Source organism: Patella vulgata, chromosome 2 (genome assembly GCF_932274485.2).
Source record: "Patella vulgata chromosome 2, xgPatVulg1.2, whole genome shotgun sequence".
NCBI lineage: Eukaryota > Metazoa > Mollusca > Gastropoda > Patellidae > Patella > Patella vulgata.
This window is the reverse complement of record NC_065880.2, coordinates 46,167,793-46,182,716: the sequence shown is the minus strand read 5'-3', so window position 1 is coordinate 46,182,716 and position 14,924 is coordinate 46,167,793. Positions and strand designations below refer to the sequence as shown.

At 34.2% G+C, this 14,924-nt stretch overlaps 1 protein-coding gene across 2 annotated transcripts in view; it reads left to right on the top strand.

The window, feature by feature from the left end:
* Positions 1-14,924, top strand: part of LOC126809607 (tectonin beta-propeller repeat-containing protein 1) — a 29,497-nt gene that overhangs the window by 4,459 nt on the left and 10,114 nt on the right. For both annotated transcript variants that reach the window (XM_050534262.2, XM_056098542.1), the window contains exons 2-12: positions 929-1,177; positions 4,657-4,842; positions 7,677-7,799; positions 8,226-8,348; positions 8,989-9,166; positions 9,625-9,725; positions 10,497-10,619; positions 11,382-12,603; positions 12,792-12,931; positions 14,151-14,300; positions 14,565-14,717. In XM_050534262.2, coding sequence (XP_050390219.1) covers positions 947-1,177; positions 4,657-4,842; positions 7,677-7,799; positions 8,226-8,348; positions 8,989-9,166; positions 9,625-9,725; positions 10,497-10,619; positions 11,382-12,603; positions 12,792-12,931; positions 14,151-14,300; positions 14,565-14,717 — 2,730 coding nt within the window. In that variant the 5' untranslated portion in view covers positions 929-946. The remainder of the gene's footprint in view (positions 1-928; positions 1,178-4,656; positions 4,843-7,676; positions 7,800-8,225; positions 8,349-8,988; positions 9,167-9,624; positions 9,726-10,496; positions 10,620-11,381; positions 12,604-12,791; positions 12,932-14,150; positions 14,301-14,564; positions 14,718-14,924) is intronic.

Genomic DNA, 14,924 nt, shown 5'->3' with positions numbered 1-14,924 from the left:
CATATTTAAACCCAAACCCAGTAGAACATGTATGAACTTTTTCATCTATACATTATTAATATACAGTATTTAAACTAGATAACAAATTTTGGTTGTGTCCATTTAAGACAGCTTTCCAAATGACCAATGATTATCCAAAACTGTTTTTATACATGTGTATACATGCAACCTACTAAAAGTAAACAAGCTGGGGCTGCAGACAGTAGTTTCATATTAAAACTCCATGTACTGTAGTGAGCAGTGTAATATAACATGGTCAAAGGTCTTTATCTTTAATAAATTCCATCAACCCACTCAATGTTTATCAGTATGTATTTCACAATACACAAGTGGAATCTAAAGTAACACTAGATGTAAGTTCTAGATGGAAGGCATTGTTTGAAACATCATATCATTCAAATTTAGTGTCGCAGATAACTATTAACTGCTGAAATATGTAAAAAATATTATATATTGTTCAGCCTATTAGTTCCGGTACACGTACAGTACATCCAAAACTTGCACGATCTGTCTACAATTAGCTCAGCTTGAGAACAGCCACAAAGCTGGTTGACCGACATTTTAAATCAGACATCAACGATTTTAGTTGAGAACACCCAGTATACTTTGAGAATTTTAAGAAGTAGTTATGTTCTGCTTCTATTTTATCAAATTGGGACTGTTTATTTAGTCTTTGTGTGTATTCGTCAGATGTAGAATGGATTAGAACCACATTACAAGTCTACTTATTTTTGAATATGGTGGCCATTCAGGACAGAGATCTGTTCTCAAAGTAGACAGTTCTCTGTGTGTTAAATGGTACCATCTATTCTAAAGCATTTAAGGTTTATTAAAAAATAAAATGCCTCAAAACCAATTACCCGGTATTCAGTAACGCACAGATATTTAATTTTTTAATTTTTGCTAATTGTGTTATCTTTCATTGTAGATAAGAAATGACAGCAATATGGCCAAGCAGAGATTTTGGATAGTCAACAGTAGTGGTAATGTGTTCACATTATGTACAGAAAGTAGATATTTTAAGGAAGTTGATAAAGATCAGGGAGGGATCAAAGTTAAGAGAGTATCAGCATGTGAATCATGTGCTTGGGGTATAGGACATGATCAACAAGTATACACCTATATCTGTACTACAGATGTTCCTATCAGAGTTGTTGAAACTATATACGAAAATCAGGTAATTATATTAAAGTCTGTATGAATATGACCAGATAAGTATAATATATGAAATTTTTCCCCAGCAGCTGCATTTATAGTATACCTACTATTCCAACTACCAGGGGTTGATTCTTTTACATGCATAACAATGTGTGCACAGGTGAACCTCCGTTTTTCCTGCTATCCAAACAACTAGGCACAGTTTCTTTGCAAGACCTACCGCTCGACTACCACAACCCTGTGACATATAGTCAATTATTAATTTTACAATTTCACAACATCTAACAGACTAATGTTATTGTTTACAAAAAGGATGTCAAGTGCAATAATCATATAAAATATTGTCCAAAGAATGTAATAAAATGCAACAGACACAATTAAAATGGTGTTCTGTAATACACTTGAGAGTAAAAGCAAAGGAATAATGACTGCATCTTTAAAAGCTTTTAAGAGAAATTGGATGTACAGTAGAATCTGCATTAAGCAGCCACCCAAGGGAATTTTCACGACTGACCGCTTAACGGGAGTGGCCTCTTAATAAAATCTTGGTGCTTTTTGTGCTGAAATAAATTAAATATTACGCTTGGATGCATAAGAAGCGAACATCAATACTTGCATCGGTAAATTTGACCGTCGCTGAATCTTGCGCCAAACGAAAATTCTTTACTCAAGTCTCGGACATAACTTCTGTAAACTTGTCATTTTGTACCAACCTTTGATACCACTGTCTACCATTGGGATGCATTTGATAATATTTATCCATTTTTGTGAAGAAAATCGGTCAATTAATTTTATTTTATCAAAAAGGCACATGAACAAAAAACCATCGCTGATTTTATCACCTATTTACAGGGGTGTAACTCTGTATGTAATGTTATAGGAAGCGCTAAAACGTCTGTTTAACAACAAAGTGGCAATGGAAAAGAGATACTAGATGATCGTGACAAAACTCGGTACATTTATTTTATTCAATCAGTATCAAATAATGTTTTGTTACACGTGAAAACAATGATCAGGTTAGTCGTTTAATAATACAAAAGATTAATTAACAGATAATCCCAGGTTGATTGTTATTTTTACATTTCTTTTTACCTGATCAGTGGGGGTCCAGTTAATTAACTACTACTCACGGGATTAGCAGGGGTGTTACAAAGAACGACAAGATGGTATCATTCAACAATGGCCGTTGAATGGGCGATGTTTTGTTGAATTTATTAGTAAAATAGTGACCGCTGGCTGCTTTAGAGGAGTGTCCGTTGAATAAAGAGATGAAACAATAGAATTTTTACGGGGGGGAATTTATAGTGACCGCTTACAAGGAGATGTCGCTGAATAGGAGTGGCTGCTCATACAGATTCTACTGTAATTATGTACTGGTAGTCTTTAAGGAAGAAGCTAATTCAAATACAGGATCTTGTGACAGTGATTGTGTACTTTCTTTTGAAAATTCTACAGACCAGTGTGCTATGATTCATCATAGTAGAATGATTATGTCAGACTTCAAAACCTTTGTATAATTTGGATTTGTCATTTTAGAACGAGTATTCTAGTATTTCGGAAGATACCTCGTAGAAATACCCCTTTAGTCCTTCCATCATGTAAATGTTAAATATACTATTCAGAAAAAGTAGGGGATATTTGATTTTGGGGGCATAATACTAAAATATGCAAATGACTACGAAAAAAGTCACTATAGAACCTAACAGAGGAAACATTTCCAGTTACATGTGACGCCCAAACGCACCAATAGCTACCGCATGGAATGCAGGTGATGCTTGGGATCATCATGGGGGTCCAACCCAAGATTTGCACGACTCTGACTTTGAATGTTACAGTCATTGTGGCATTGAATTCCAGGGTGGAAACATCAGTTTAATTGTTTTAGTGACCAGAAAACAAATTTTGATATGCGTCGGCTTACCCAAAATGAAAGGTTACGTGCCCTTGGCATGCTACAGATCGGCACAACACAGGCGGTTGTGGCGCGGACGATGAATGTTTCTCTGTCTGTCATAAGCAGGCTATGGTCCAGATACCGTGATACACAATCTGTACAGGACAGACCACGCTCAGGTCGACCAAGGGCGACAACTCAAGCCCAGGATCGATTTATCCGTACCTTGACCTTGAGAAATCGTGTCATCACAGCAAATAAGATCAGCGCTCGTCTTCAAACAGACACTGGTGTGAGAGTGAGTGGCCAGACGATTCGGAATCGACTGCATAGGGGTCACCTTCGCGCCCGACGTCCTCGCGTGATCCCTTGTTTAAGAGATCATCACATTCAGGCAAGACGTCGTTGGTGTAGGGATCGTCAACACTGGGATAATCGACGCTGGAGCAATGTGATGTTTTCAGATGAGTCAAGGTTCACTGTTGATTTTTTGGACAGACGTAGGAGGGTGTGGCGTCGTCGAAACGAGCGCTTCCAAGACGTTAACGTCATCAGACATGATCGATTTGGGGGTGGTTCTGTTATGGTGTGGGGAGGCATCACTGTTGCTGGAAGAACGGCTTTACATGTTGTTGCAGGGCGTGTTACAGGCCAGTACTACCGGGACAACATCTTGGCAGTCCATGTTGTGCCGTTCGCACGACGTCATGGCCGCCGTTTCATCTTCCAGGATGACAACGCAAGATGTCACAGGGCCAGGATCGTTACAGGTTACCTCCAACAACAGAACATCACCACATTACCTTGGCCAGCACTGAGTCCCGACCTCTCCCCCATCGAGCATGTCTGGGACATGCTTGGACAGAGGTTACGTCAACGTCAAAAACGGCCTGCCAATGTCCAAGAACTTGCTGCTGCGTTGCAACAGGAATGGGACAATCTGGACCAAAATGACCTTAGACGTCTCATTAGGAGTATGCCACGTCGGATCAATGCTTGTTTGGCAAACAGAGGAGGATTTACCCGTTACTGACTTGGTTGTGATGCTGTGGTAACTTTGCTGTTTGACCCCGGGTATCATTTTACCCTTATAATGGTCAGTCTGTGCCTTACTTAGTCTAACGATCATTTGGAATAAATCGATGAATGTGAACTTCATTTCAATTTGTCATTTGTTTCTTCGTCAGTTTCATTAGGTGACTTTAATAACACTTAAAAATCAAATATCCCCTACTTTTTTTGAATAGTATATATTGACCTACTTATGAATTGTGACCTACTTATTGATCATGTTAATGTTGTGTTTGGTCAAAAGCTGCTACATTTAACCGGGTTGTTTGATCTAATATATAATTAAACATTAATCAATAAAAGTTTGTTTTTCTGTCAAAATTTAATCTTCCGGATTATTGATTGACAGGCATATTATATATCGTATATGTTTTAAATATTACAAATGTTTTAAAGATAACATATGTTTTAAATATTACATATATGTTTTAAATATTACATATTACATAGAGCAACAAACCTTTTTATTAAGATTTAGAAATTTGTTTAGTAGAGAATCTTTATAAAATATATTATTTTTGTTTATTTATTAGAGATGGGCTCCATGGAGTGGATTTTCTAATAAAAATTTATTAAGAACAGATAGAAGTAACTGGAGTAACGAGAGTGGGGATCAAAGTCCGAAGCGGGAGGAATTCACTCTTCCCTCAGAATATTGGGAATGGGAAGGAGATTGGTTTATTGATGAAAATTTCAAAGGAGAAGTCACAGATCGTGGAGTAAGTTCATTTACACAGCTTTAGATTATATATTTTAAAATTGCAATATTCTATGGCGGGATTTAAGGGCCAAAACTAAATGTATGTTGAAAGTATTATTATACATCATAGAAAATACCTAATACCTAAGATGCAAAATACATATGTCGTTATACTTATAATGATGAATACATAATACCGTTAAAGTAAAAGTCAAATGTCAAATTACAGATGTTTTTTGGAAAAAATCCACTAATGTGCACAACCTTTTTACATACACACTTCAACAAAGCAACTTTGCAAAATGACATTTGTCTTTTGTCTTTTGCATCTTGAGTTCTTGAAGTCAACGGTCAAAGGTCATCGGGTTACATGTACAATTGTTAAAATGAATGGTCCCATGAAGGAAAGAACGGGTATAGTCTGGACCTTCTTTTAGTATCTGGAGACTTGTCAGTCATGATGTTGATATTAGATATGCTAATTATACAGTGCAAGTCTGTGTAATCTAAACAAGGTGCCACCCATTATTAAAATTACTGTTAATCATTCTTACAAACGAAGTTTCTGGGACATTATATACCCATATATATTTCAATTCGGTTTTAATTGTAGACTAGCCAATGTTAATGCATGTAGCCTATATAGTCATATTAATTATAAACTTCACACAAAATAGGCCTACATCTAGATTGAACATATTTAGAATAAATTTAATTTAATGTAAATGTACTTTTTGATAAATACCGAATGTGACTTGGGCTAACACAAGTTTAAATTAAATCAGGGTCAAGCGTGCTGACTGTCAGAATGTATAATTGTATAGGCATATTCATGCGGCATCTTATTTTTTTAAAACGGGGGGCCTGGCAAGGACAACTGTTTAGTCGTTTGGATGGTACGAAAACCCGAGGACCCGTGTATACATTGGCGTGTACGTAAAAGATCCCCTGGTAGTTGGAATTCGATATAAGAGTAGGCCACAGTGCTGCAGCCGGGGCAAGATTTCATCCCATAGCACACTGTATGCCGTATGGCGGTCTTCATTAGGAGCAGAAAATTAGGACGTTAAATCCCATTTCATTTAACTTATTTTTTTTGCTGTCATATTTTTTGTTTAAATACCATTGCCATGAACCTGTGTAAAGTCAGTAAATTACAGTTTCCTGGGGAGTTATGGTACGGTGCTGGTGTTTCATATTTCGGATAACTTTCGTAAACTGCACTTGAGTAAATAAATAAATGAAATTAAATATTAAATCAGAATCTGATCTGTTCTTATTATTCACTGTAGTAGGCATAGGCAAGTATATGGGGTGGGATATGAAACGTTTTCCATCTCTTGTTATATTAAATTTTTGATTGCTGGCAGGCCAGTAAAAACTTTAAAACATTGTTAAATGAACCATTTTAAAATTAATCATTGAAATTACTTTCTTAATTTAAGAACATTTCATTAAATGGACTAATCGTTTTGTTTTCATGAAATGAGCTCCTTAATAACAATTTACAACAAAGAACAGATACAAAATCAAAGTAAAATATAAATTTTATTTCAAAAAGTTGTCATACATAATAAGCATTTAATATATATTTAATCTTTCCAAATATAATATACAGTTTCCGTACATTTGAATTGACGCAAGATTCCATTAATTGATAATAACAAGTAATCCATACAACATAGTGTCAGAATGTCACTAAGCTCCTTTTAGCAGACGACGACGACAAGCTTATCTTTCCTTCATGGGACCATTCATTTTAACAATTTTACATGTGACCCGATGTCCTTTGACCGTTGACCGTTGACCTCAAGAACTCAAGACGCAAAAGACAAAAGACAAATGTCATTTTGCAAAGTTGCTTTGTTGAAGTGTGTATGTGAAAAGGTTGTGATCATTAGTGGATTTTTTCCAAAAAACATTTGTAATTTGACATTTGATTTTTACTTTAACGGTATTATGTATTCATCATTATAAGTATAAAGACATATGTATTTTGCATCTTAGGTATTAGGTATTTTCTATGATGTGTTATAACACTTTCAACATACCTTTAGTTTTGGCCCTTAAATCCTGCCATAATATTCAAGGTCCACACTCAAATATGATTGTGTATGTATGACTTAAATGCAGTTCAAAAACATAGGTTTTATATCAGTTGTCACTGGTCAAATAGGAACCGAGGTGACAACTCCAGTTATCATGAATACCCGTATCCAGTAACAAAACTAGATTATGGCCCTTGAATGTACGAAAAAATGCGTTTTTAGCTTGTGGACCCCATAGAGGTCAGAATTTTTATCCGATTTGAAAAACATTTTCAATATATCACTGTTTAAACATAATGATAGTTGAGTTTGAATTCGTGGAAAATAAAAACAAAACTTCCTGACAAAATGGCAAATTAAGTATGTAAAACCAAGGTTTTTGTCAGATTTTCATGAAATTTAAAATGTATGTTTATATCCAAGAGATCTAAGTTGTTATCGATATGTTGGACTCTAGCTTCCTGGATTATGACCCCTGAATATACGAACAATTACTTTTGTATTATTATTAGCCTGTTCTCTGTCTAATAAAACGTGGGTGTATCTTGCATGGAAACTTCTGGTCATTAATATATATATAAGATGCTAAGCAAATATGTTGTGCACCACGTACAGGCCCAGGCACTAACGCTCATAATTAATCTTCAAACAAGTTCCCAGAAATCAAAGGATTAAATCCTAAACATCAACTTGGATAACAGTTCCTTCCATTATTCCATTAACATCTGCATCCATATAGTGTAAACTAATATTATACCTCAACCACTTTACTGTGCTAAATATACACAATATACATGTATTACAGGGTTGGCAATATGCTACAGATTTTCCTAGACAATATACTCCAGAACCAAAAACTTTATCAATGGTTAGAAAAAGAAAATGGCTCCGTTTTAGAAAATATGTTGCTACAGGCAAGTGGGCCAAGGTGAGTGCTACTGGTAATTATATACACTTATTGAAACAACCCAAACTTTTCCCAACCTTCAATTCTTAGAATCAGATGAAATTTAAATTGCATGAAGAATTACATATTTTAATTCACAAGAAATTCAAAACAGAGGAACGTAATTAAACATACATTATGCAAGAGCTAAATCTGTCCATTGCAGGTCTTTCTCTAGGCCTGAAATGTTATCTAAATTATTAATTAGACATTAATTAACCTATCCAGACCATAATCAACTCTAGATGCCATCATCAATGAAAAAGCATGAGGTGGTACAAAACGATTGCAATACTCATGCTACATGTATGAGTGTATGCAAGCATGTTTTGGTAAATATTTGGCAGGGAACATCTGTCTCGATTCAATTATTTTTTTTGCCCTGATTTGTTGGGGTTTTTTTTATAGATAAATGTTGAAGATATAGAAGTAGAAGATAATAGTTTTATAGATATAGCAGTTGGTGGTTTTAATCTACCAGGTCAACCACCTGGTTTTCTTAGTGTATGGACCATAACTATAAATGGAAAGGTACACAGGTTTTTTTTTTTTAGCACATCTTTGAAAAGATTAGGACTGATATACGATAGATGTAATGATGGTATGAAAGGCCATCTTAACTGTACACTTCAGAAAATCTACACCAATTTGATATTTAGGGACTGATCTCAGAAAACGTAGAAAATTCAGATGCACACAAACATTTTTTCTTGCATTTCTGGCATGTGAGTACAGCAACTAGAAAGTGATTCGATATAGCCTTATTTATATAGTTTTGCAACCGAAATCCCATTCAAAATTTGTGTTTTGATTCAGCAAGTGCCTTCCCCCAAAAAATTTGGTATATTAGACAACCATAATAGCAGTCCAAGCATAGAATAGATAGAAAGGGCTTATATTTATGTGTTTTTTCAACTGAAATCCACATTCCACATGAATTCCAGATTTTATGAGGGTGGTTGCAGAAATGAAATGATAGAAAGAATTTCCGTTTATAGTTCACAGAGCCAAGGCCGATCCCAGAAAATACTGAAAATTAGAACAGTTTAAAAGCACATACCCTTAGAATCCAAGAGAGTTATTTCGCTTGAAAAGACATAACCCTCTCGGATAGCAAAATCCCAGTATATATTATAAAATATATAGTCTGCATGGTTCTTATATTTATTAGGTATATGTTAGAAAGAATGTGTGTATTAATTGTCCGGAAGGTGATAGTTGGGAAGATATACCAACAGATACTCTAGGTTTAGTTAATATATCTGTAGGACCTACAGGGCTAGTGTGGGCTGTAACATGGGATGGTCTAGTTCTAGTCAGACTTGGTATTAACAGAGATAATGTATATGGTATGTAATGTTTACAGCCTTTTTATCTGACAGACCTTTTATGTGTCATTGAATTTTATCAAATATGCTTTTGAGTAAAGGTTGAAGTCTAAGAAAGACTCCCGCATGCCATCAGTGGCATAATGGGGGAGAAGGAGGACAAAGGGCCATAAGTCAACCGCCATGTGCAAGTATGAAGGGAAGCAAATCTTCTTATGGACTTGGTACAATTATATTATTTGTTAATACATCAATTAAATCTTAAGAATTGCTGTTATTGTAACATTCATTCGGTATGATTATATTATTTTATTTCTTTTTTCTTCCTTTATTTTTCAATATAACAAAATTGAGTAATATAGGCCTAAACTCTGAGTGGGCACGCTGATATTGCGCTTGCATGCGTGTGTTGAGAAACCTTGCTATTCCACTGAAAGCCGTATATAAAGTCTAATGTAGGGTTTATGTATTGTTTTAAGGTACAGCATGGTGTGAGATTCCATATCCAAAAGAAAATACCCGGATGATGCAAATAGCTCTAGGAACTAATTCTTTGTGGGCATTAAGTAGAGAAGGAAAGGTTAGTATTATTTCGAATTTTTGTATATTTAGTCTTCAACAGCTTGAGTATGTCTATTCACAGTATGTATTACAAGAAAAATATTGTATTGCCTTTAATTCTGTATACTATAGATCTAATTTTTGTGGTATTAGTATAAAAACACTTGTTTTAATAAAATACATTCTGATTAAAACACAGATTCTATTTCATTTCATTTTTTATTGTTCAAAATTTCGTTTTACCTGTCTTTACTACACTAAGATCTGTAACCCACATTCTGATTGATGTGAGGGATTAGCCAATGAAACGGTCTGTTACAGCGAGTTCTTGGCGTGTGGTGCACAGAACTGTGGGTATCCCAGTAGAAACATCAACGCTGATTGGTTAATCAAATGTCTGATTCATAGGGTCAAAAGCCGCTTGTATGACCCCAGACACGACCTTCCACTACAACCGATCAGATCTTCATGTAGTGCGGGCCATCGAAGTATAAAAAACTTCTTGTGACAACAATTATCAGATTTATTTAACTTGTTGGCAATAATTAGATGAAGAATCCTATTGAAATTCAGTATTGAGACATTAAAATGATGACGGATTTCACAAAATGCCGTAGTATTCAGATGTCGGAAGTGACAGAGTCCACCATAGTTACTTTTCAGAGTTATTACCCTTGATACTTTGTAGAAACTTGTGAACACTTTTGTGATCTATTTATAATTTATTTATAAGTTAACAAGACTAGTTCTTACATGTGTATGTAACATATTTATGATAATGTATTATTAGGTTTGGTTTAGAAAAGGTATTGATGGTGATCAAGCATGGTTTAATAAACAGTCAGCTATTGGAACATCGTGGGTAGAAATGGTGGGAGAATTCTGTCATATATCTCTTACTCCTAATGATCAGGTTTGTAGACAAACAGATAGATGTCTTTTTAAATATTAAGAAAGCATCATGATATAGGGATTAGTTTTCTGCATGTCTTGTCGTTTGATAAAACAAATGTTTTGAGTTGACATGATTTTTTCAGAAAAGATTGATTGCAAAATTTTATACAAAAGAGGCAAAGCACTGCTGATGAGCTATACGCATTAAATACCTTATTCTAATAGTGAGCCATGATGACTCAGTGCGTAAGATTTTGGATTGCTAACCTGGAAGTCCTGTGTTTGATCCTGTTGTTAGCCGAGAAAATTTATCAGGATTTCCAGGCGTGGTTCCCCCTTGTCAGTGATGCAGGACGAGGGCTCGGCAAGACACAATGGAAAATTGTACGAATGGGACCTTTAACAGTTGGAATTTGAATGAGTAGGCTGTATTGCCGCTGTCCAGACAAAATTTTTACTCATAACACAATTCATTAGCCCAGTTGGTGCAGAACAATAGGACAATAAGCCTCATTCAATTATTCTGAATAGGTGAGTCAGAGGTTATTTTTGTAGTATTGAAAATGATAAATGTTTCTAATGACAGCCCTATGATTTACATTTTATTATCTCCATCTTGGTACTCAGACTATACATATTTTTCATACTTTTACTTTGTACCATTACCCAACTGATTACATCTTGACTGTAAATACAAGGAAGAATTTATAATGTAATAAATATGTATTGATGATGATATAATATAAACTATATATTTCAATTATTATGTGTATACTTTCAGGTATTTGCTATTGGTTTGAATGATAGAAAACCATATTTTAGAACGGGTGTCAATGCCAGTGATCTAGGTGGAAAAACATGGCAGCCATTGTTTTTTCAGGAAGATATTAATCGATTGAAACATGCTAGTTCATCATGTAGTCAATCTTTAGATGAAACAGATGATGTTTCTTCAGAATACACTTACCTCGGAACACCGCGTGGAACACCTATAAGCATGACAAGCATTCCAGAACATGACAATTTCAGAAAAACTGATTCCTCTGATACCACTGAATGTTTATCTATACCTATGTGTGCCATGGTTCCTACAACTAATGCCACCTCTACAAATTCAAAGAAAAGCATTTGTGATAAAAATTTAGACAATGTAAACCAAAACATACACTCTACTATATGTGACGATGTATTCATTAAAGGAAGTAATTTATCTAATATTTCTACTGAGATTGAGAACATTTCTAATGGGAATACTCCTACATGTATTTCTACAGGTACATGTACCATTTCTAATGATAATGTTAGCATTCCTGAGAAATTGGCTATAACCCTTTCTAATAATAATGAGAATGTAAACAGTTCTGATGAAAATACTCCTATTTCTAATGAAAATACTCCTATTTCTAATGGAAATACTCCTATTTCTAATGGAATTATTGCCGTTTCTACAGAAATTGGTACTGTTTCTAATGATAATGGTAACATTCCTGAGAAATCAGTCATGACTGCCTGTGATAATAATGAAAGTGGAAAAAAGCAAATAAACAACAATGGTAAAAATATAATAAAAAACAATTCTGAGGATCCATTCTTTGATGATAGAAATGATACGGAATCAGACGAAATAATGAATTTTGTGACAGATATTGATGAAGATGAGCCATCAATTGAAAGTAATAATGTAAATGTGCAATCAAATTTCGACAACTGCGATGCTGTTTGTGATGACACAAATATTGTGTCTGTTGATAAAACTTATGGAACAGAAGAAGAATTAAATGTTTTTCCGAAGGAATCAATTAATATGTTATCAATGGTTCCATGTAAAACTGTCAGTCATTCAGCTCCTGGATCTATATCTGTTACACCAACATCAGAAATAGAAATGACAGAAATGTTTACGTTGACACCAGCCATGCCTAGATATTTTTGGGTCTGGTTTAGTGCAATGGGCTGTTACATCGAAGACCCAAGTTCAGTCAAATGGTTACAAACCAGACGAGGTATGCATTTTATTTTTTTTAATTTAAACAGTATTTTTAGAAATCAATTCTTTTTTTAAAAATCTGATAGTTTATGTACAGCTCGGACAACATAATTGTGGGCATATGTTTTGTTGCCCAGCAACCTAACTTCATAATATCAATTGTTTTCGTTTATTTCAGTATTTTGTTTATTACCTTTTTTACAGATTCAGAGAGCAGTATAGATAGCAGTAATATTAAACAAATAATATCCCCTAACTTAAGAGCTCTATTACTCAATAAACTGTGTCATCGTAATATTGTAGAAGTACAACAATTTCAATATATAGAACAGGCTGTTGATAAGGTGAGATTACATTATATAAGTCTTTACATCAGTGATTCTCAACCAGTGTGCCGCAAGTTCTTCCTAATTGTGTCGCGAAAACTAAGAAAATGCGAAAAACCATGTGATCCCAATTGAATATTCACTGGTGTCTGTCTACTGATAAGTTCATAGCTGTGTTTTTCTTTATTTAGTATGAGTCATTCTATGTGTCTATGACTAGTCTGTGTCTACAGATGTATGTCGTCTATTACTTGCCATGGTTTTATTTTGCAAAATTTAAATATTTTTCATATATATTTAGCCAGGTGTGCCGCTGTTATTTCATGTGTTGCAAGGTGTGCCGTTGTCAAAAAAAGGTTGAGAACCACTGCTTTACATTGTTAGGAATTCATCTTACAAATACAACTCTCTCAGTTTAACCTTTGCATTCATTAGCTAATATGTTTGTTTGCTACACGCTGGCACAAAACACCTTTCTATTGAGACCCCTCTCATTTCAATGAGAAAAATGCTCATAATACAATTATCACTTAAATGAATTGTGTATTAGATTTATAAGAATATTTCTGACTATAAAGTTGTTGTGCAACAAGTAAATCCATTGTCTACAATATCACCCATGGTGGAAGTGGACGTAAAACTCTAGGAATGAATGAAAAAAGTAAATCCGTTATTAAATATTTTGTACATACTGATACCATGGTTAAGAACCAGACCTTTTGTTGTAGATACTAGCTCTTAATTATGACATGCAATGTGAATCCCTAATTGCAAAAGGGATTTCACTCTTGTTTTCAATAATATAGCTTTTACTGGCCGTTTATATTTGTGTTTACCATACTTACAAATTCTCCATAACATATTGTTGTTTGAAGGCAGGCTTATTAATATGGGTCTTATAGATGTTGCAGAAAAGTAGGAAGTTAAACTCCAAGTACAGGCATTCATATATTTAACATTTTTAGTGGTTTCCTCTGAGACCTAAATATGCATCATGATCTTTCATTGTAATATAATAGTATACCAGGTAATGACTAATAATATGCAAATACTAAATTAATGAACATTACCAGAATACATGTATATTAATAGCAAAATGAATATATATAGGCTGTAGAATGTTTATTTCATACACATTCTACATATAGATGAAAAGCCTTTAAAATCATATATAGGATTATATAAAAATTGATATTGACACATTTTATATACTAACATAATTTATTTTGTATATTAGACATCATGGATGAAGAAATCCTCTATGAAATGGTATAGATATGGATATAGAGCTAATTGGGAAGATGTAACAGTAGAGTTAGAACAAGGTTTACAAGAAGGAACTGGTGGTGCTATAACTATACATTATTGTCCTAGAGGAAAACCTGTGGTAATTACATTTTAAATACCAGTGTGTGTACTTTTCACTCAATTTCAATTGATTGATACAGAATGAAGTTATTTCAGTTTTGTTGTATGAGTAGAATCTGACATTGTGGTTGTTGTAGATATTTTTAATCAGTTAATGTATGCTTTTTCATCCAAAGGTTAATCCATTGTCATTATATGTGGGATTCGAGAATTTGTTTCCAGAACATGTTATTGAGTAATTGGAATAACCATTTCAAGGAGTTTGTATTATTTGGTGTTTTAGATTATGCAGATAAATTTAAGTGATATTGTTTGTATAAAGAAGATAGCTGATCCAAATCTACAGCCTGTGTTTAAAATACACACAGCTGACAAAACGAATAAAGTTCAACCATATTTAATGATGACATCATCAGAAGCAGAGACTGACGAGTGGGTAAGCATTTTTTTTATAGCGTGTTAAAAAAAAACTTTCAGAGAGTTCAGACTTTCTAAGCATTTTTGATTTGGTAACTTCCTTTTTTAGGAAACCTTGCATATCATTTTTTCTCTTATGAGAAAACAGAAGAGAGATGGTTGTGGTATTGTAATATTAATAAATTTCTTATCTTCTCTTGGAGTGATTGCCATGATAAGAAATATT